General features: G+C 41.2%; 1 protein-coding gene across 2 annotated transcripts in view; it reads left to right on the forward strand.

Moving 5' to 3' along the window:
- AKT1 (AKT serine/threonine kinase 1) overlaps positions 1-15,701 on the forward strand; it is a 74,877-nt gene extending 59,176 nt beyond the window's left edge. The window contains exons 11-14 of one of the 2 annotated variants that reach the window (XM_017807571.1): positions 300-514; positions 8,562-8,649; positions 13,282-13,384; positions 14,085-14,770. In XM_017807571.1, the coding sequence (XP_017663060.1) occupies positions 300-514; positions 8,562-8,649; positions 13,282-13,384; positions 14,085-14,164 (486 nt within the window). In that variant the 3' untranslated portion in view covers positions 14,165-14,770. Of the gene's footprint in view, positions 1-299; positions 515-8,561; positions 8,650-13,281; positions 13,385-14,084 lie in introns of both variants that reach the window. The other variant, XM_017807570.1, reaches the window with a different exon arrangement.
- Positions 15,702-21,276: the final 5,575 nt, after the last annotated feature.

The following is a 21,276-nucleotide window of genomic DNA, read 5'->3' on the forward strand; positions in this document are numbered from 1 at the left end:
CTCAGCCTTTGGACTTTCAAAGGTTGTGCTTATCATGACCATAATGTGAGGGAGGGTGGGAGGAAGAAGGGAAGGAGACTGCTGTAACATACCTGCTGCCTCCTTTCCCCCATTCTGCTCACCTGGGATGGTGAGCATGGATGGCAGTTCTTTTCACATGGATACTCTGCGAGTACTTTTCTGGTAGATTCAGCTGTGTCATGTGAGACGGACTTGCTGAGTTAAATTTTGCTTCTCAAATTCTGTGTTCGTGCCTGGTTTGGGAGTTTCTTCTGAAGCCTTTTCCTTACCTTCTGCAGGTTCTGGAAGATAATGACTACGGTCGTGCAGTGGACTGGTGGGGCTTAGGAGTCGTGATGTATGAAATGATGTGTGGCCGGCTCCCTTTCTACAATCAGGACCACGAAAAGCTCTTTGAGCTCATCCTTATGGAGGAGATCAGATTTCCACGCACATTGTCACCTGAAGCAAAATCTCTCTTGTCAGGTTTGCTGAAGAAAGATCCTAAGCAAAGGTGAGACTGTTGCTTAATGGTTGCACTTTTAAGTACTTGTGCCCTCAGAAATGCCAAAAAAACCCACAGAAAAATTCTGCTACAGGCTTCACAAGGAAGTTAATAATTGTGCTACGTGAATGAAAGGGAACTGTCTTTGAGACAGGTGACTTAGGAGTAACTATTTCTACACTCCCATATGAAATAACCTTATTGTCATAACTGCAAGATAATTGAAAATTGTACTGCACAAAGGGCTATTGCCTGCATGGATGCATGCCAGATATTGTTCTTTATTTAAAAGTTGAGGAAGGTATTTCTGACAAAATTGTAGTTTTATTTCTAATCTGTTTAAAGCGATCATCCAACAAGATGCAGAAAGTAGATCTACTCATTTATTTTTAACTTTTGACATGAGCTGACACCACAAATAGTGACATGAAGGAGCTTTGGTGCTGAACTTCAGAGTAGGTTGGCTGCCATTAAGCAAAACTGTAGCTTAGGGAAAAAGGAAGTTAACCCTGCTTTTGGTCATAACAAATCCAGTGGCTGCTGCGGGTTGTAGGCTGCTCTACACTAAATACTTTCACCTTCTGTCCCAGCTGAGACTGCTATCCCTTTTCTGAATTTTTTCTTTAAATATGTGCCAGTGATATAGTATCCTGATTTGGACAGTAGGTGGTGGTGTTTGTACCCTGTTTGTGGTGGAGTTTAAACCATGCTCAATTGACTTTTCTTATTTTGTCCTTTTGTTTTTGTTTTTTTTTTAATTGTTGTATTTAAAAAATAACCCTTGATTTTAAAACAGAAAAAAACAAACCGAAAAGAAAACAAAAAACCCTAAGCCACCAATGGCTGACAAACAATATAGAACTAGATCCAAAAAGGATGTTGACCTTCGCACAAAGATAAACATCAGTTTAAAAACCTGCCATCTTGTCAACCCAGACGTTTTAAGAACAAATAATATTGTGACTCTGCCCCTGATCTTCTGTCCTGAACCTTCCACTATAAATGGGCCCCAAATAGGAAACCTTTCATGTGAGGTGGAAGCAGAGTATTCCCGTTTGCTTTCTGGTGTTTGTTTAGTCTCTGTGCACATGTGTGCACACAGCAGGAAAGCGGGTTTTGCCGGTACATGGATACTTGTAGGAACGATTTCTGTCATCACTGTAGGCTATTTCTATCGCTGTTTTTGATGGAAAATCCTGTTGGGAGATCTTGTAATGCAAATCCACAATTTATACTGCTGGAGGATTCAGCGTGGCGGTGACGTGGGGAACGGGGCACAGTTGCAGCCAGGAACGTGGCCAGCCTTGTACAAGGTGGCAACAGCTGCACCCCCCTCCTGAACCCGGCGCCTGCAAGGGGACCTCCAGGAGAAGGTTGTGTAATTGATGAGCAGCCCCCCAGGCACTGTGCTCTTCGAGCCTGGCTGCAGGCCCTGCCAACAGGATTCCTGTCCAGTAAAGTGCTGGGTTAAATGCAATTGTGACCCTTTTGTAGCTTATTCAGGTGGGGCCTTTCAATCACTGGAAAACACAAGCAGCATCTGCTGCAATTTGTTCTTAAAGGAGCATCTCTGATGAACCAAAATGCAATTTGTTGACAAACAAAGAACGCCTACTCGTTTCTAATTACAAGATTTTCCCAATGCCAATAATTACTCCACAATATGCTCACTTTATACAAATGGCCACTTCTTCACATGTATCTTCTGCAGGCTTGGAAGCGGCGCTGCTCTGATCTGTTGGACAGATGATTTTCATGCTGCTGATAGAAATAACTATTGACTAGACAAGCCTGCACACATGTCTTATTGTAATTATGCCTAATTACACTGGTGCTTCCCAAGCTTTTTGGATCATGGACTGTTCTTAAATACTGGTCTCTAACCAATCACCATTCACACAACGTTTTAACTGAGGTTGTGATTTGGCAAATCCCTTGCACTTTGTGGCGTTTCAGGCGGCCCAGAGAACTAATCTGGAAGCATGAGGGGTAGAAGTCCTGCCCTTGTAGTGTTACACTCTCTTTTCTGGGTGGTCTGTATGCTGAGGTGGGAGCCTGACATACTTGGTAGTTGACTCACAGTGAGCTCATGGAACCATATTGACAAAAACCAGCCAGAGAGCTACAGAACTGCAGTCACTGAAAAGTTAAATAATGTGCAATAGTCTGGTTGACATTGGCCCTTTGATGGTGCTTTGGGGAACCACTGTGTAATTCAGCAGAAGTCCCCTCTTCCATAAAGCCCTGGGGTGGACAGAAGTCAGTATCATTGTAATGTTATCTGTGGCAGAAAGCATTAGAACTGGCAACATTTAGTAGCTGCTGGTGAACTTCAGAGTGGGATGGAGGAGATGGCCAAATTCATGAGAAAAATGAAACTGGGAGATGTTGTCACTTCCCGTAAAATCATTATCAGAAAAACCCCCAACATCAGTAAAGGTTAATATAATGAAGCTCAGTGATGAGGGTAGTTTAAATATCAAGGATCTCAGGAATTGTGATCTCTGTCAGTGAGTTAAATCTTAAAAAGGACCTGTTGTACCTGAGCTGGATTTACAGAAGCAGGGTTAGCACTCTGTGTTCAGTCATACCCATTCAGTCTCAAACTGACGGGCATGTGGGGAAAATGTGAAGAACAGTAATTTGCATTCTGCTTTTAATCATGGCTGTTTTCTAAATTTGGTCATATGAAATCCATTTTCTAAGAGAAAAGGAATTTTGAAGTTTCTTTTGGGATTGATAGAAGTTTATTAATCTTGTAATGTGAGCCTTAATTTTCCTAAGAAGGAACAAAACTATTCTGTAAATATTTCCTGTTAATGTGACCTGAAATTCTCCTTTGCTGCTTTGTGACATGGATCAAATGAAAGGAGGTAATCAGAGCATTTTTTCACACATAAAACAACAAAGTTTTTAACTTTCATTATTACTCCTTGGGCTGTGGAGACTGCAGCCTGTGTAAGTGGGCATGGATCAGAGTGCTCCATGTAAATGGGCTGAGTTCAGATGGGTGGGTGGGTTTGTAATCAGCAGTGTCTCAAAAGCTCTGAATCTTGGCAGGTTTATAACTTGAGAGAAGTTCAGGATGGTTTAATCTGAATTTTGATGTGTTTTCACTACACGCCTTGGTGCTCCCTGTCATAGGTCAGGGTTGTTCAGCCTCTCTCAGATGGGGTTTGTTCACCTGCTTCTGTCTCCTGTGGTGCTGTTGGCCCTTGCCACTCAGGAAGAACGAGAGGGAGAAGATGTAGCATTTTACAAACACCTGTTCAAAGATTTAATGACTTCACAACCAGAATTGTAGTTGTGCTTTTGGAAAGCTGAAGGTCACTGGGACCTGCTAATCAGTTTTTGCAGCCACACAGAGATCTGGTACTTCATTTGTTCCTAGCAATGGTGATTCTTTCCACATCCAGAGTGCAATTTTGGCCACAGATGCTCGGGAGTATGAGAGTCAATCAAGCCTTTACCTGTACAAAACCCAAACTCCTTGGGTTTTTTTTTTCCTTGTGAAAGGAGTTAAGCTGTGTGTCTGTGTCCTCTGTTTGTGGTGTTCTGCTATGGGAAGGTTAGATGGATCTTGAGCAAACTTGCTCTCAGGCACAGGTAGGTCTGCAGCCCACACAGCGGCTGCTGGAGTTGGAAGAGTTAGAGGTGACACTAACGGGGACTGTAGGGGCCTGGAGGTGGTCCCAGCTAAACTGGTGGCTGGCAGGAGGAGATAACCTTGAATAGCTGGTCCTCTTGGACAGCAGACTTTGGTGCCCTGTGGACATGCAAAGTTTTGAAACCACACGTGACAAATGTTTGTGTTTACTCTGAAATGTGCCTGGAGTACAAAAGTGCCTCCAGTCAGCTCCAGTGTCCTGCATATCAGTTCAACTGCAAAGTGTTCATCAAGTCTTCATGTTTCACCAGGTGCTTTGAGACAGACTGAGACTTGGCTGTTGGGTATGATAATTTTAGCCTAACTTGGTTCTGTCCAGAGCGATTTGGACAAAGTGAAACAGTTCACCCACAGAGATCTAAATTGAAGCTGAGAAAAACATAAAAGGCAGATTTAAAGAGATTTTTCTTCCAGCTTTCCAGAAACCAGTACTTTAGAGACTTCCCAAGATTCAGCATCTTCAAACATGACTCCTTTTGATTACTAATATTGGGGAGTGGGGACTTTTTCAGTGCTTCTGGATCTACTGTGTTTGTGTCACATGCATGTAGTTAATGAAGAAGTGGGGAAGTAAGGCTCAGCACAGAGCTGGAAGTTAGCTGCATTAGGCTTTCCAAAAGTCTTAATCTCTGAGCAGGAAAGCCCCAATAGACTCTGTGTACAGGGCTTTAGGAAGAATGTGGCCTTTTCTTTCCAAATCTGGAGTCATCAAACCATGCTGTTCCCAAAGCCATCCAGAGCTTCTCTGTGCTGATAGTGCCAGTCACAGGAAAGTGATGTAGATGCAGTTCCCAAATCCTTCCCTGTGGCTATTAGAGGCCTCTGAAGGTAAGGGACATAGTAAAATATTAGTTTCCATCTTGACTGTATCAGAAAAGGAGAAATATGTGTCTGTGTGCTTGGAGCTGGCGAACACCAATAGCTTTTCCTGAGCTGCTTTTCTTGAGCCTGGTGGGTATGTTTGTGCTATTGTAAAACCAGGTTCGGAGACAGGGGTGACTCAGTCAAATCATGTGAAGACAGGGTGACTGCAGAAGTGATGCCTAAAACTGCGTCCGTCTTCTCAGATGAGAGGTAGTGCACGTGCAGGTCTGTGAACAACAGAAATCTGTCGCCTCCAAGTATGACAGTCTCTTCAGATGGGGATTCGCCCACAGTCAGAATCTGTATTGTGGCTCCTAATACAGCAAAGCACGAGCTCATGGATGGGATTATTTGGCAGGGCAGAGTGGAGGTGGCTGCTCCCACTTTTCTGCGCTGCAACCTGGCTGTCCTTACTGTAGAAACTGTAGAAACCTCTTAACTATAAAACTAGAAGCTTGTGGGTTTCTTCTTAAAAGAGCTGGGAATGGATGAGGCTGCTGAGCACTGTTTACTTCTGCGTGGACAAATATTTTTTTTTTTTTTTTTTACATGGACAATATTTTTCATGTGATCCAGTAATTGCAGTCTTCTGGACGGTGTTAATACTGTCACTGTTGACTGTCTGTTTATACATTATATTTATATACGTATATTAAAAACATACAACACATAAATTTTAAAAATTGTTTCTACATGATATATCTGTGGAATGATGGCTGATTGCCCTTGATTCGTGGAGCACAGACATTTGTCATTAAATGGTTAATGGAACTTGAAAGCAATACACAGTTTCATAAAAAGCTAAAATGTGAAAATTGTTTCAGTTTAATATTGATGTTGCACTTTATTAATAATTTTCATTTTTTTGATTTAACTAAAATAGAGGGGAAAAAAAGCCTCTGAAATGTAGATGGAAGTTGAATGAATAACCAGAGTTGTTTGGCAGGTGTTTCTTAAGGAGACCAATTTAGACAGAAGTTTAGATTTTGAGGTGTTTGTTTGTTCTTAAATTGCTTTTTGGCCTCTACACTTTCTGTTATATTTCTTTGTATACTGTAAATTTCCATAGCTTTTGCTTTTCCAGTCCTATTTATACTATTTTTGGTTCTGTCTGAAGACTTAAATGCACAGAATTTAACTTTATTGTACAGGAATCTCCTCAAAGCTCTTATTTCTGCTATATTTTTCTTTATTTATTGCATGTCCCTATGAAAGACAAACCTGCTGCTCTTTCCATTCTCAGTGGTGCTTAAGCATGATTTTTGTGTTAGTTGCCCATTTAATTTTGTTCTCCTTGAGAGTCCTTTCATAATAATTCTGCAAAACAGAAGTGTATTTTGGAATAAGTCCATGTCCAAAACAGGAGGTTTCTATCGTGTCGCCATTCGCTTTGACTGGATTTGTTTAATAGTATAGATTTTTGAAAGGTAAGTAAAGCATCTGGAGTTTTTTTTGGCATTTCCTGGAGTACGTGTTTGCCCTTCATGGAACAAAGGCTCATATTAGATAATATATTCTGCAAAGCACTTGTACATGGCTGCAGCCAGCCAGCCTTCCTGCCTGCTTCTGCAAAACACCATTGAGGTGCTTCTTAGCTCATAGTCACTCCTGAACTTCGTGCCGTCTGTTGGCATCTGTGGATAAGGAGGATTGACTCCACCCTCTCCATCAGCCATTATCATCTGTGCTGGGGAAGTAACAAGGAGTCTGGTAGAGTCTTGGCAAAGCCACTGGACCTGGGGGGAACCAGCCGAGAGATGATTACTCACAGAGTTTGTTTCTGTTCCCAGGCTGCCCCAGAGTTGGGCTCTGTTCCAGGCTCTTCCACAACTGTAGAACGTGCTGCCAGGCAGCTGGGAGAGCCATCGTCCGGCTTGGTTTGGCCTCTGGGGCTCTAGGGTGAACTTAGGTTGGTCTTAGAGCTTACCTTGGGAAGGAGTCACCCAGCACTTTGCTACTGGAAGACTGGGGAGCTGTTCCACTGCACGTTTCCTGAAGGAATGTGTGGGAGCAAACCCCTTAGGTTGCTGTGCCACCGAATGGAAGAGGGCCTGGAAGCAAGCACGGACTTTGGACTGCCAGGCACCTGTGCTGCTTTGGTGTCTCTGGTACAGCCAATGTGCCTTCTTTGAAGATGGTGCGTGGGCATGGCTGAGGGGGTTGCATGCACCAGGATTCCTTCCCAGTCAGCACTGTGAACAGTGTCACTGTATTTGACTTTTCCACGCTGAACTGTCATCCGGTGCTGTCCCAATAACATTGTGCCTTCACACTGCATCCCAGAGCTTGCAGTCTCAAGCTGTAAAAATACCACTTCAGTGGGCTTTAACACAGCCTTCATGTTATTTCTGATATTTTGAGATATTTTGAACCAAACCTCTCCCCTTTATCCCCAGATAATCGTGTATTAGGGCTGAGGGGTTACTGCATGTGGCCTGGAGGACGTGAAGGGCCAAATGCTGTACAGCATGGATGAGGCCTCACTGGGAATCTTGGCTTTGGGCTCAGAGAACAGGCCTTATCCCTGGTTTCTGTAGCAGTATAGCTCTAACCTTGGCCATGTAAAGTCATTATTTTAAGCTCTTAAAACAGTGGTAATATCTCAGTTTGCCCATGGCACCGGGCACCAGAGAACAGGCAGATCCTGGAGGTGAGCCTGGGTGAACATGGTAACACCTCCTGTACTTGAAATCCTGAGTGTTACCTTAACCTTGTTACCTGAAAGAGTCTCCTGCTGATTACCCAGTATCTGTTTTGCTTTCTTGGTGCCTGTCTTTGCTTGCAGGTATGTGGTTCAGTCTTTTAGAGAACATTTTAACCTCCACAGCAAAATTTAAGCATCTGTTAGCTCAAGACTGCAACTAAACTGATTGCATCTATAAGCTGTGTGGACAGTTTTATTTTGGAATAAAAGTGCTTTATCTTGATATACCTCAAGTCAATAAAACACCCTTTGTGCTTTCCTGAAGCCAAGGAGGAGGAAAGATTTGCATACGACGTGATATTATCACTGCAGTTGTCAACTGTTTTCTTTAATGGAAATTTAAATCAGGTTGCATAAATCAGGTTGCCTTAAAAAGCCTTGTCTCTCTTTCACTTCAAAATCAAATTCAGTTTTACTGCTGGCATCGCTCTGCTCTAGAAAATTGTAGGGGGTAGTCTCTTGTTAGTACAGAGAAAAGGGTGTGTGGCTCAAACCTTTTACTTGTAGGATCTGCTGTGGTCCCCAGGACAGCATCTTTCCTGAAGAGCAGGTCTTTTGAATTGTGATCATTATTTTTTTTTCTTTGTCTGAGAGAGACCTTTATTCTAACTCTGTTTGTTAGCATGTTTTTAAATCTTTTAAGTGGAACTGTGTTGAAGCCTAAAATAGTCAGTGCACAAAAAACCAAATATGTAGCAAATGGTGGAACTGCTCCCAAATGTATTATATAAACTGAGAATTTCTTCGCTACCCTATAATAAAAATTGTATGAGAAAAATAACTGTACTCAAACATTTAATTACTTATTTTGCCTCCTACAGGTTAGGTGGTGGTCCCGATGATGCCAAGGAGATTATGCAGCACAAATTCTTTGCTGGCATTGTTTGGCAAGATGTATACGAGAAAAAGGTATTTATACAGCTGTTCATCCAAAGTGAACTGTAGCTGTGAATATACTGAATGTTTCAAATTTTGTTGCCCTGTGTAATGTACACAGAAACACTCCACAGAAAAGGTTTGCAGTTGCTTTTAACATGGCTAAATTGCTTAGTGTTTCTTAAAATACTGTAACTGGATTACTTCTGAATTTTTATTTTGCAGTGATAGGAGTATCTCTCAATGAGGTAGTTGGCTGAATAAATAAGATGTAATGGAAATTGCTTCCAAATTTAGACAGTATTTTAAGCTTTTAAAATTGCTTTTCCTGTGAATTCTTCTTGCCATTTCTTCCTATCAACTGATGTATCCCTTGTGAGACCAGGATTATTGTTGGTTCCTGAGCATCTGAAGCAAAAATTCCTAGAAGCAGTAGTAGAAGATGGGCTGTTTTTTCCCATTGCATTTTTCCTGCCTTTTCAGTCTAATTTCAGCATTCAAGACAAGTGCAGACAAGTGTGGGCTTTTGCGTCAATCCAAGCCTAATACTATTTTTTTGTGTGTGACAAAGGACTGATAGGAAGTGTCTGCACTTTGTGGTGTTTCTCACTGGTTTTTCATGAGACCCACTGAGCCTACAGGCTGTCCAGAGGAGCCACTGAAGTCAAAGAGCCCAGCCCTTTCCATAGGAGTGTGTTTCATCATTTCTATGTCTCACTGCCCCTTCCTTCACAGATGAGTATTTCACTCCTCCAAGGTGTCCTGCTTTGTGCTCTCTTAGTGATCTGCTGTTGTCCTCTCCCATTTGATTCTCATCAGCCACATTTTCATAGCACTAACATGAAATGTAGCCAACTAAAATGTGGGTCTGGTGATTCAGGGTTCCCATCTACTGGTGCCATATGATCTCATTCCATCCTAGCCTTTCCTGATTTCCCTCTTTCCTCCAGCAGCCCCTTGTGGTATCAGATCTCGTTTGATCTCTAAGTACAGTTTAGTTCTCTCTCCAGTTGGTGGGAACAGGTAAGAAGCTTTGCAGAAACTGAGTTCCTGTACCGTAGTAGGGGAATTGTCCAGTTCCTGTATACAACTACAAAGAGTCCTCTATTTCCTTCCCTTCTTTCACTTCCTCACAGATCTGTGTGGTTAAAGGGAACTGAAAAATCATAAAGTAAGTTTTTGTGCCTTGAAAGTGTAGATAAGAGTTTAGACCTCAGCCTTTTCAAAGCATCCTGTGAGGGAGAGCTGCATACAGTCATGAGTGCAGGAGAGAGTTACGTGGTGTCTATTCGGTATAATATAAAAAGTGGATCTGAATTCCTGTTCTAAACAGGAAGTTGTCCCTGTTTTCACCCAACTGACAAGCTGAATACTTCGTGTTTTTCTATTTTTATGCAGTTTAAAGTAAAAAGCTGATATTGGGGCTCAAACTTCAAGAGTGAAGTTGTTTGTGATTTGATGGTAGTCCTGATTCCCTGAATGGAAAAGAAATCACACAAGCTGGAGGCAATTTATTTATCCATAGGACTCAGAAAGACTTCAGAGGTTGTCCCAGAGTAGGACTGATTCATATTGTTCTAGAAACGACCAGGAAATTTCAGATACTTACATGTTTTAGAGAAAACTGTGCTGATTGAAACTACTCCTGACTTTGTCCTGTCCAAGGAGCCTAGATCCTGGTTTTGCTCGTGTCCCATGCTGTCTAAGTGGAAAGATTTTAAAAACCTGTGAGTAATTGCTGCCTACATTCTGGGTGGTCCAAAGAGGATCTTGCAGCATTTACCTGAAGTGCAGTCTCATGGATAAAAGCTGGATTTTGTCAGCTGCTGAGAGGTGTTTGTGTGCTAAGCTTGGTTACACACCATCTCCAGTAATGCTGAATATGTGCATGAATATGGGCTTGGGTAATCGAGAACACTTGCTTTGTAATTAAGCTTTTTGGAAACATAGCTTTGCTTTGAATTATAAGGAGTTTTAAATAACTGGGGTTGTCCTAAAAATTTAAAATGTTCATCAGACTCTCCTGGAGGAGTGCTGTCTGTCTCTGGTGCACAGAAAGGTGCGATTTCATTTGCAGTATTTTGCCCACCGACAAGTGAAACATGCACAATGAGATTTTAATCACATGCATTTTTTTCCCTGGTACTTTTTCTCTCTTAAACCAGCATAAGCCTGCAGGATTCATGCTGGTCTGCAGCCGTGGGAGGCTACAGGTGGCACCTCTCTGCCAGTTGAACTGCAGAGCTATTGCAGTGACAGCTTTTCAGTAAAGTGACATATTTGCTTGTTAAAGCCAGTGTTGGAGCTTTCTGCGGCTTTCCCTCTGTTTCCAGCTTAATGTTCAGAATTTGACAGCTAGGGGGAAAAAATGTCCTGTGGGTGCATCATAGTCTGTCTCAAATTGCTTCTAACAGATACTAAAATAAAAAGGAAAATGATACAGGCAGCGCTAACCCATTCCACATGTGTTCTCACTTGGGATCGCTGCTCCGAGTCGTTGCGATGTGCATAGTTCAGGTGTCTGCTGCAGTGCCCAAGTCCTAAATCACTCTGTGCTGTGCACAGCAAGCAGAGCAACTGGGGGCACTGCAAGTGCCAAAACCACCACTAGCTTAAAAGGACAGATAGATCTTCACACACGTGTGCATGCACAGCCTGTCAAAAACAAAGCCAGGTTTGCTCTGAGGAGTAGACAGAAACTTCTGTAAGGAGAGAGAGAATAGAGTTAAAATGGGAGAGAAAAATTCCTTATCCTCCACAGGGCTTTAACATATAATATGTTGGTGTGATTTGATTGAGAAGTGTTATTAACATTATAATGTGAAGCATTCCATCTTCAATAGCTTTAGGGGGACTGTAAGGCTCAGGGTGACTCCTGACTTGGGATATTCTGTTTCCTTTTCCTTTTTAAATTCAGGGCATAAAGACCACTTCTAAGAACCTAGTATTTTTTCGATAGAATCGTTTGCCCAGCTCCTTTAAGCCATCCTTGGGCACAGAGGATTGTTAGTAATTAAAAAAAAAAAAAAAAAAAAAGAAAAATGTATACTGTAATTGCACTGTCCTATTTTAACAGTCTTTATGTCCCCTAGTTTTTAAAGATTGATTTTAAACAGTAAATGTTTCTTTGTATTTGAAAATACTGCCATATATAGAGATTACATTTTTTAAAGTCTTTACATTGAAAATGAAGGTGACTCATTGGATTGTTGTTTGTAAGACAGGACAACATGCTGTCAGGTGCTCTCATCAGAAAGATGATCCTGGTGATAGGGAGCTTGAAACTAGTGCTTTTCTCATTTACCAACTTGACAAGCAAATGATTTCTCCACATCCAAGCAGGTGAAAAAGTTGAGGGTGGGGAAGAGGTGTTTTGTACATCCAAGATTTGCTGATGTTTTCCAAGTGTAGTGATTTCTGTCGGTGTCGTTCTTATTTGTGCAAGCGCAGGAGTGCAAGTCTTGGGGTCACTGCGTAATTCCAGTTGGAGCAATTTGCCATTTACCTTGATAAACCTTTCCCTGCAGTTTCAGATTGGAAGCCATATACTTCCTCAATCACGCTCCCAAATTGTTGCCTGGTGTGGCTCTGTGCTATTAAAAGATGGCCATGTGTAACCCCAGTGGTGGGCGAGCGAGAGCCCAGCGCTGAGCGCTATTCCATGTCCTCTGTGGGAGGGCTCAGAACAGTGTTTACATTCTGGCTCTGCTGCACTGTGCAGTGGGGAGGTGAGTGAGGTCTGAATCCCAGCTCTGTTGCCCTCCAAAGTTGTATGTGTTCCAACCCTGTGCATCTGTATGCATCCAGCTCTGTCATCCCGCTTCCCAGGCGCGCTCCTCCTCCAGCCCCAGTCAAGCAGCTCCGCTCCATCTGGAGCTGCTCTTGCCAGAGCTTTCCTAGGTACACATGGATGATTTCCAGCCTGTCTACCCGAGCGAGTCTCAAGAATAAACCCCAAATAGTGCAACTCCTGGTGTAACATGAGGAGGATTTCACTGCTGACTGGACTCAGGTTTTTGTAAGCACTTCAGTTTTTCGAAGTTCAGAGTTGACATCAAACTGCTTTTCAGGACCAGGAATATAAAAGCTTAACGTTGCTGCTGCCTTGGCCTAAATTCTCCCAGGTTAGTGAGACCTCCAGCACATTTCCAGCCAGAGCTGCATAGACACAATAGCTCTGTAGCTGAAATTTTTGGTGAATGATACAACCCTTGTGGTGATACAGGAGGTTATCTGCTCAATTTGGTATCACTGAGCATCTTTCTTACACATTTGCATCCTCCTTAAGCATAAACCTAACTAGATGCAGTTGACAATTTCCATATAATTAGGTGGGGAACCAGTACATACTATTATTTTTAAACATTTGTAAATATGCTGTTACTTGAAGAAATTTTAGGATTCTTTGTGCAATTTTAGTGCTTCTTTGTGCATTTAAATCCTAGAGAAAAAATGCCTTAAATGCCCCATAAATAGGAAGTGCACACCTAAATATATATTTTTTACTGTATATGCTTCCTTCTTTGTGAACTGGTGTTTTATAGACATTTTAGGAAGGTAGGAAAAGGCACTGTAGCTTATAACTATGTCAAATCCTACTTCTTTAACTTACAGCACTGCAAGAACCTGTAAATGGACAGTGTTTGTTTTTTTTGTTTTTCATAGCTTGTACCTCTGTTCAAGCCACAAGTTACATCTGAAACAGATACAAGATACTTTGATGAAGAATTTACAGCACAGATGATAACAATCACTCCTCCTGACCAAGGTAAAGTTTTCCCAAATGTTTCTCACTGTGTCCTCCAGACCACTAGAAATAATTTGCTGTGATGTTACCAGCTCTCTTCAGCTATGTGAAAAAGCATCAGTTTAAACTTGCTGTTTTTCCATATGTTCTTGACCTAGAAGTTGGTAAACTGTTGTGAAACTTTCCACATGTCTTTCCAGTTCGGGAAATTAAAAACCTGTTTTATAAGAGTGAAATTATTTGTACTGTTTTCTTTTCCAACTCTGCACATTCCCACTGGAAATTAATTCTGATAATGAGTTCTGCACATGTCCATATCCACACACACTGTGTATATGCAAGCAGTCAATTGAGCATGGACTAATGTCCATATTCAATCAAAATATGCTTTATTTTCTTGGTAACTGAGCATGTTTGTTGCTGTCAAATATAAATTTCCAGAAATTCAGAACAGTGAATATGGATTTAAGCTATGCAGCTTCTACCAATTTTTAATGGACATCCAAACAACTCTGTATGTACACCAGTCAGGATCTGGTGTGGTCCCCATTTACTGGGGGGAGATTTAAGACTTTCTCTTTCTTTGTCCTTTCAAGTTGTAGAAGAAAAAAAGGCAACACTGAAATTTTCTGAAATAACTTTACTGTGCAATATCTTACTGTTTGTTTACTTAAAATCAAAAAGGTAGAAAATATTGTCTCATGTTGTTTTCCTCTTTCAGATGACAGCATGGATTGTGTAGATAATGAGAGAAGACCTCATTTTCCTCAGTTCTCCTACTCAGCCAGTGGAACCGCTTAATGTTTTGCCATTCAGAAACAAAACAGACTGCATTTTGGGGACCTTACTTCAATGGACACTAGAGAACTTTCTATATTATCTGAATTACAAACTGTGTTTGTATTACGATTTAGATGACTTTGTAGGAAGCCTCACAGATTCTGTATTTAAAACAATTCTTTGATGCATTTTTGAGAAGGAAAACGAATCCATTCTTTAAGTATTACGTCAAGGCTTTTATGCTGAATGACCATAGGTTTTTAAGAACATACACCAAAACTGTTTACTTTAGAAATAATTAAGGTGTTCAACATATCAGCAACTCTGACCAGAAAATCCCCTTATTTTATTTATTTCATACAGTTCATTATCTAAATATAGAATCTGCACTCTGAACAATTAGATTTATATAGGAAGATATAAGACTTTAGTAGCTAGTGCAATAATATAAGCAACAAAGTGAACAAACTCTGGAGAGTCAAGGTTCAAACTCATTTTGGACAGCAGTGAAGCATCATCTAACTCCAGAAAACCAACTATAGGAACAGCATTAATGGCCTCAGTGAGGTAAATCAAAAAGCAAAAGTTATTTTTGTTATAACATCTGCTACAAGACATTACATATCAAACTGAACCCAGTGGGATTGCCACATCGTACAGATGAGTATTCCATTCTAGACAGTGCATTTAATTATTCCATTTGCATAGAGCTTAGGAATACTTCATAGGATTGGCTTCTCAGAACCTAGAAAATGCTTGATTTACCAATCTAATATGAAATGCAACAATGAAAAATCACCCACTTCCACCACTGTACAGAAATACCACACAGGTCTAAGTGAGAAATCATCTTAATGAGCGAATCAGCCAGACACAAGTACATTTTGGCACTGAAGTAATGACTTGTTGCCGCTTTTTTTTTTTTATGAAAAGATATATGAATATATATAAACACTTAATGATTTTTTGCATCATGCCAGATCATTTCTTCTTTCTTGAGTGTGCATTAAAGGTATCAACCAACAGTTCATGGTGCCTTCTCACTCTTGAAGATTCACTTTAACAGTGTTTTCCCATGTAAAAAAAAAAATAGGTTGAAACTTCATATGTGTTTGAATAATAATGGTGTTCAAAAAGTGAACTTTTTTTTTTGTTTTTCATTTTTAATCTTAGTGGAAAATTCCCCTCACCCTATTTTTGTTGTATCATGTTTCTTTGTAATTTTCATAAAAGCAGTCTTATTCTGTCTCTGCTGCGAATGAATTTATTCCATTGTAGGTTGCGTTCTTTAAATTGCGCTTTTTTTTGTTTTTTTTTCATTCTCTTGACTGTATAAAAAATGATGACATGTACTCCAGTTAACTAGCATTTAATTTTTTTATTTGAAAGGGAGTATGTTATGAAAACCCTCGCTTCTCCTTTCCATCAGAAACTGCTGTGCTTGCACAGAGAGCCCATCATCTTGACTTTTTTTTTTTTAACAACATTCAACTCTAGTATTTTTACTCATGATATGAAAATTTCCCTCCAAATACTTAAATAAAATTGCTTTAACGAGTTAGGTTCTTATTTCTTGTGGTAGGAACCTTCTGAATTTGTAGGGATGCAACAACTGCTCCAGTTTCTCGAGTTTGTGTGTATCTCTGAGGGATTCAGGCTGTTCTGTCCCTCCTCAGTTGTTTCATCTCTGTGCTGATCATTATGCAAAGATAATTTTGGAAAATGTTTGTTCAAAGAAATGCACCCTGTGCCAGAAAGTTTGTCTTGAGGTGAATGAGGACAGGCCTCGTTTTGCTGCCTTCCTGATGCCAGTGAGAATGGGTTACTGAGGTCCTGATCTGCAAAGATGTTTCTGTTCCATCACTCAGGCCACTGTACAGTCTATAAAACTATGTTTCCTTTCCTGGGACTAACGTTAATCACAGGAGGTGGTTATAGGAGGCTGGAATGTCCATTTTCAAACAAGAATACAGAGAACAGTACAAGAACATGCAATAACAACTGCAGTGTGCTTCAAACTCAGCACAGAAGCTGCGACTGTAGTAAGCCCTTAAATATCCAACCCATGTTTTGGTTCAAGGAATAAGCTGTAATTCCTGGTGCAATTTACAGCATGTTTTATGCAAGAAGGGAAGGGGAAAGAAGGGATCTGTGTCTCTCTAGAGACTGGACAGCCTGTCTTATTCTGCTGGTCTGATCTTGTAACTGCTCTCCTTCCTTTGCTTCCAAGCCTTCACCCGAGTCTCCAGCCAGTCCAGGGACGAAGTCCAAGGAACTCTTCTGCAAGTCTACAAGTACTGACAAGTTCTGAACTAACACACTTCATGCATCCAAATATAGGCAACACGAGTGAGCAAAGGTTACTGTAATCTGCCCCAGGAAAATCTGGTCTTTCAAATGCAGGAGCAGATGTGGAACGGGTTGTTCTGCTGAGGATGATTATGTCTCAGAACAGTATTTTTCTGCCAGTTGTTGTTAATTGTTTTAGTTCCCTTATATAAAACATAACATAAAAAAACCAAGCTGCCAAAAATCTTTGTGAACCTTAGTATTGTTGGCAACCAAGAACTGTGGGGGCCACACCTGAATGCCAGGTCTTCTGGATATTTTCCCTCATTTTGCCAGTGATTATTTAAAACACCTTACCTGTTGTCCATAATTGAATGATTGCAGGTGTATCAGTTGTCTATCTGCAAACATGAAATGTGTCCTTTTTGATTTAGCACAGAAAACCCTATCACAGAAACCTGTGACCTGAATGTCATTCACCTCAGGTTCCTTTTGTACCATATATGCAGAGACTTCTTAAATCTTGCACGTTTCTTTAACTCTGATCTTGCAGGTTTCTTTAACTCTTTGATTTGAAAACCCAAAACTTTTCGAACTTTCTTCACAGCCAAAACCTCCTCATTCTTCCTTCTGGCATTGGAAAATGTCATCTTGCTCTGGTGTTACACATTGCAGCAAAGATGGTGCATCCCAGGTTCTGAACGCTGGTAGTACATGTATGTTATAGCCCAGGAACTTGGTTGTAAACTCAGGTTGGGAGAAAAATAGGGAAAAAAAAACCCTTGGCAAGAGCAAGTGAGTAACTTGCAGTTAGTTAGTTCTGTGTATGCCTCTGAGTGCAGTCAGGAGTTGAGGTCAGCTGAGCAGTGTTTGAAACAGATGCACAGCCCTGTGTGCTGTTTGGGGTTAAGAGGCATGGGCAGAAGCCAGGTAATTCTGCAAATTCCATTTTATATTCCCTTGTGTAACTAAAACATCCAGTACAATCCCATTAGGATATGGCAGGCTGTTCTCCCTTTAAACTGGGTGAAGATAACCATGGTTTATAGCATTCCCAACTCTGCACAAACTGTGACCTCTCAGCCCCCCAGTAAAATAAGTTGCTTTTTCTTCATTTTTCTTTCTGCACCATCACCCCTCCAGCAGGTGAACTCCACCTACTCTCCAGCTGCTGCACTGCTCTCATGCAGGCCTCAAGTACCTTGACTGCTGTTTGAATTTGCTCCCAGTTTTCCACCTGAGAAATAAATTATGGTAGGTTTTGGAGTTTTGAGGGCAAAAACTTGCCTTGATAGTTTGAATTGGATGATCTTTGCCTTAACTGGTGGTGAATTTTCTTGTCTGCTACTTTGGATCCTGTATGTGCATTGAAATGCTCAGTGCAAGAGCACTGTATTCTCATACTTGTGTTTGTGGGTAGCTTTAAATCTTTGTCAGAGAAAATACCCTTTGCTTTTAGAGAGCACATGCCAAAACAAGATTTTTATTTCCAGTAGCAGGATTTAGGATGGTGGTCCCAGATTAGAGGTCACGACCTACAATGGGAGTGCAAACTCCAAGGAGACAGAGTTGCAGAAGAAGAGCCCACACCCAGAAAGTACCTGTGAGAGTCGTATGGATCTTCTGCCTGAGAAATATTGGGGAAATAAATTAGAAGGATTGATTTATTTCAGTATATCTAGAAGAGCTTCAGAGGTAAAAACACATTTGGAGAAACAGGCGAATGTAAAAGGATCTTGTTTCTTCAGTGTTGCAAATGAGCGTGTTTGTCTTCCACTTCCAGTGCAATTTTTTTAATAACAGGGAGGTTAATTGCCACGAGGAGTAAAATGCAAAGAACACACAGTGCCTATAGCAAACAGGAGCTTATTATCCCCACTGCAGCTGAGCGTGCAGACGTGTGGTAGCTGTCTGGTGGAGCATATGTTGCATTCTAATCAGGTGATGAGTAGTTGCTCTGTGTCTGAAACCATTTTAAACAAACCCATTTTGTTACAGTAGCTCCTGCTTGACCCTTTTTTTTTTGTTTTATTTTAATTTTTATAACTGCTGGGTCACCATCCTGGTTTTGTGAGCGTGGTGGGTTCTTTTTTAAGGATCAAATCAAGGACTTCATCTGTAAAAACTTAACTTCCCTCTGTGGTTTTTCGGTGTGCTCGTAGCTCAGTTCTGTTCCTCCTTCACTGAAGTGCTGCTTCACTTTTTTGCCTGTTAGTGCTCACTACCTGTTCTCTAGAGACAGGCTTTCTGAATTTCGTCCTGTGTTAAATGTAACCCTGGTCTAAGAGGCCACTTCTAGGAATTTTTCCACACTGCTTCTTCATGTCTGCTGTCAGATTACTTTAACTGCTTGTATGTTGCATCTTCATCAGGGCTTTGAGTTTGTTTCAAGCAGATAAATGGCAACACAGCAGTTGCTGTATTTCTGGATTCTGAAGGTCTCCCAAATTCTGCACATTGTTAAAATAATACATAATTTTCACCCCGCAGAAAATGGTATAACTATTTTGATACAAGAGTGAAAATTCTTCACAGAGAGGAGAGACAGACCTTACCCCAATTGTTGTGATCTTTAGTTATTTGTAAACTCTGCCACATCTATTTCTTTGCACTGTTGTGTCCTCACAGTACTGATGCTCTCAGCCAGAAAGCTGAGAAAACCTGTATCAGAACAAAAAATAGTGACTGTGATCTTAAGCAGAGTGCCTGGGAATTCATTGAAATTGGATTCAAGTGAGCATGAAATCCATGCTTAAACATACAGTTTTGGAGAAAGGCAAAATCAGTAATACTGTTCTTCCTTCATTGTGTTGAAGTGCAGCAGTTGGAACAAATTGAACTCCTTTGGGGTTCAGTGTTCAAATAAATGGGGTTCAAATTGAGGTCTTGTGACCATGCTTGGAACAGGGGCATGGGGCTGGACCATCTCCAGAAATCCCTGCAAACCACAACTAGTCTGTGAGTCTCTTTAATGATTTGAGAACATGTGCTTTAGTGAAGGAGGGTCTTTGTGGATTTTTTTCTATCGTCTCTGGTATAGATTTATACTTCCAGCCTGATACGACCTGCCTACTGTTTTCATACAGTCTGTGTGACTTGACACCAGCCTTGCTTTGAGATGGTTCCAATAGTACAAATTCCCCATTTGTGTCATTTTCTTTGATGTCACTGGCCCTGGTCATCCCAAGTTTGCTGCACTTACTGTTTTAAGCAAAGCGCATATCTTTTGTTAAATTCATCCACATTTTATTGCATTATAGTTTTGTAAGTAATTTCCTCAGGGATATGGAGAGTACATTGTATTCTGGCATATTGTCACTTACTGAACTGGAGGATGTCAGTGCATTCCTCTAAAGCAGGAACACCAGGCACTTGCCCTTACATTCCTTGAGATGAACCAGATGATCTTTAAGGTCCAATTCCACCCCAAACCTTTCCATGATTCAATGGTTGTGTGGGTGAAGGCAGGCTGGATACTCTGGGCTTCCTTCTGACGTGGCAAGGGGAGAAAACCCTGAGTGATATTCACTCTTCTGGGAGAAGGATGATGTCCGCTCTGCATTAGGACTTGCACTCTGACAGGATCCCTGGGCTGTTTTGGGGAGGCTGCAGTAACACCAGCACCACCAGGCACTTCCACCTCTGCTTGGTGTTGGTGGTCACAGCTTTTCCTTTCCACAGTGCCAAGCCTGAAACAAGCTCCTGTACTGTCCTTTTCACCTGTCTGATGCAGGTTGCTCAGAAATTGTTCCTCATGCAGGCAGGAGCTGCCAGCTCCCCAAAGGTGGCTGACACCTGGAGCTGCACAGCTGCACCCTGTGGATTGGCATATGCTTCTAGTTTGCCAACTGCTGCAGAAAATGCCAGTTTGACTTGGTTCTCCTGATGGAAGTGAATCCAGCAGCTCAGCACATGTCACCAGGCCTCAGTCAGGAGCCCTAGCTTGGCTGTGAGGGCAAGGGGTGCTTTAGAGGCTCCTTTCCCTGAAATTGGCTTTTCATTTTAATTCAATGAGGTGCAGCTCTGACTTTGGAGAACAATACCAACACCTTCTCTCACACACAGGCCTGGAGACGGTACAGCATTTGAGTGATTTTTTTTTTAATAGCTAATGGACTTTTCTCACACATTTGATAAATTGCTCCAGTGACTTTTAAAGGGTTTATGGACGTGCAGAAAGATCAAAATATGAGCCCTTCATTGAACTTCAGTAATGAAAAATGGAATGATACTATTAAGATGGTTGCAGCATATAGTAAGTTTTCCATATGGTATGTTCAGCTGCTGCAATTGTTCCTTATTCTGATATTATTGGGAGAAATGAAACTAAAAGGAAGACAGGAATACCTCCAATAATGAGTATAAAAAGAAGCTTAGTAAAAACAAAGTGGAGAGAACAGGGTCACGTGGAGCAACTGCAGAGTGGAAAGTTGCAGGGAAGGGAAGTGGAAGAAAGCAGAACAAAATGTACTTATTTACACAGGTGAGGTCATAAATTTAATGTGTAACTAAGATAAGGGGATTAAACTTAGTATTTCCCTTTACTTGTTTGTAAAACTTGTAATCATGTTACCTTTCCAAAGTTTTACTTTCTGTGCTGATTTGTTTGGCGTGAAGGAAGTAGAGATCAAAGGTTGCTGCTTAGTATTTAAAATGATTATTATTTTTTTTAAAATTCCAGTAAGCAGCTCACTGAGTTGCAATGAGGGTGATGCTTCCTGGACTGTCCAGTGGTTCTTCAGGTAATTTTGAGAAACTTGTTACACCCGTGCCTCGTTTGAGGTAGGAGAGGCATCCCAGCAATGCAGGAAAGCACCAATATTGGCTGGTGAAGTCAGTGTGTG

Source organism: Lepidothrix coronata, unplaced genomic scaffold (genome assembly GCF_001604755.1).
Source record: "Lepidothrix coronata isolate B3197 unplaced genomic scaffold, Lepidothrix_coronata-1.0 Scaffold19, whole genome shotgun sequence".
Classification (NCBI taxonomy): Eukaryota; Metazoa; Chordata; class Aves; order Passeriformes; family Pipridae; genus Lepidothrix; species Lepidothrix coronata.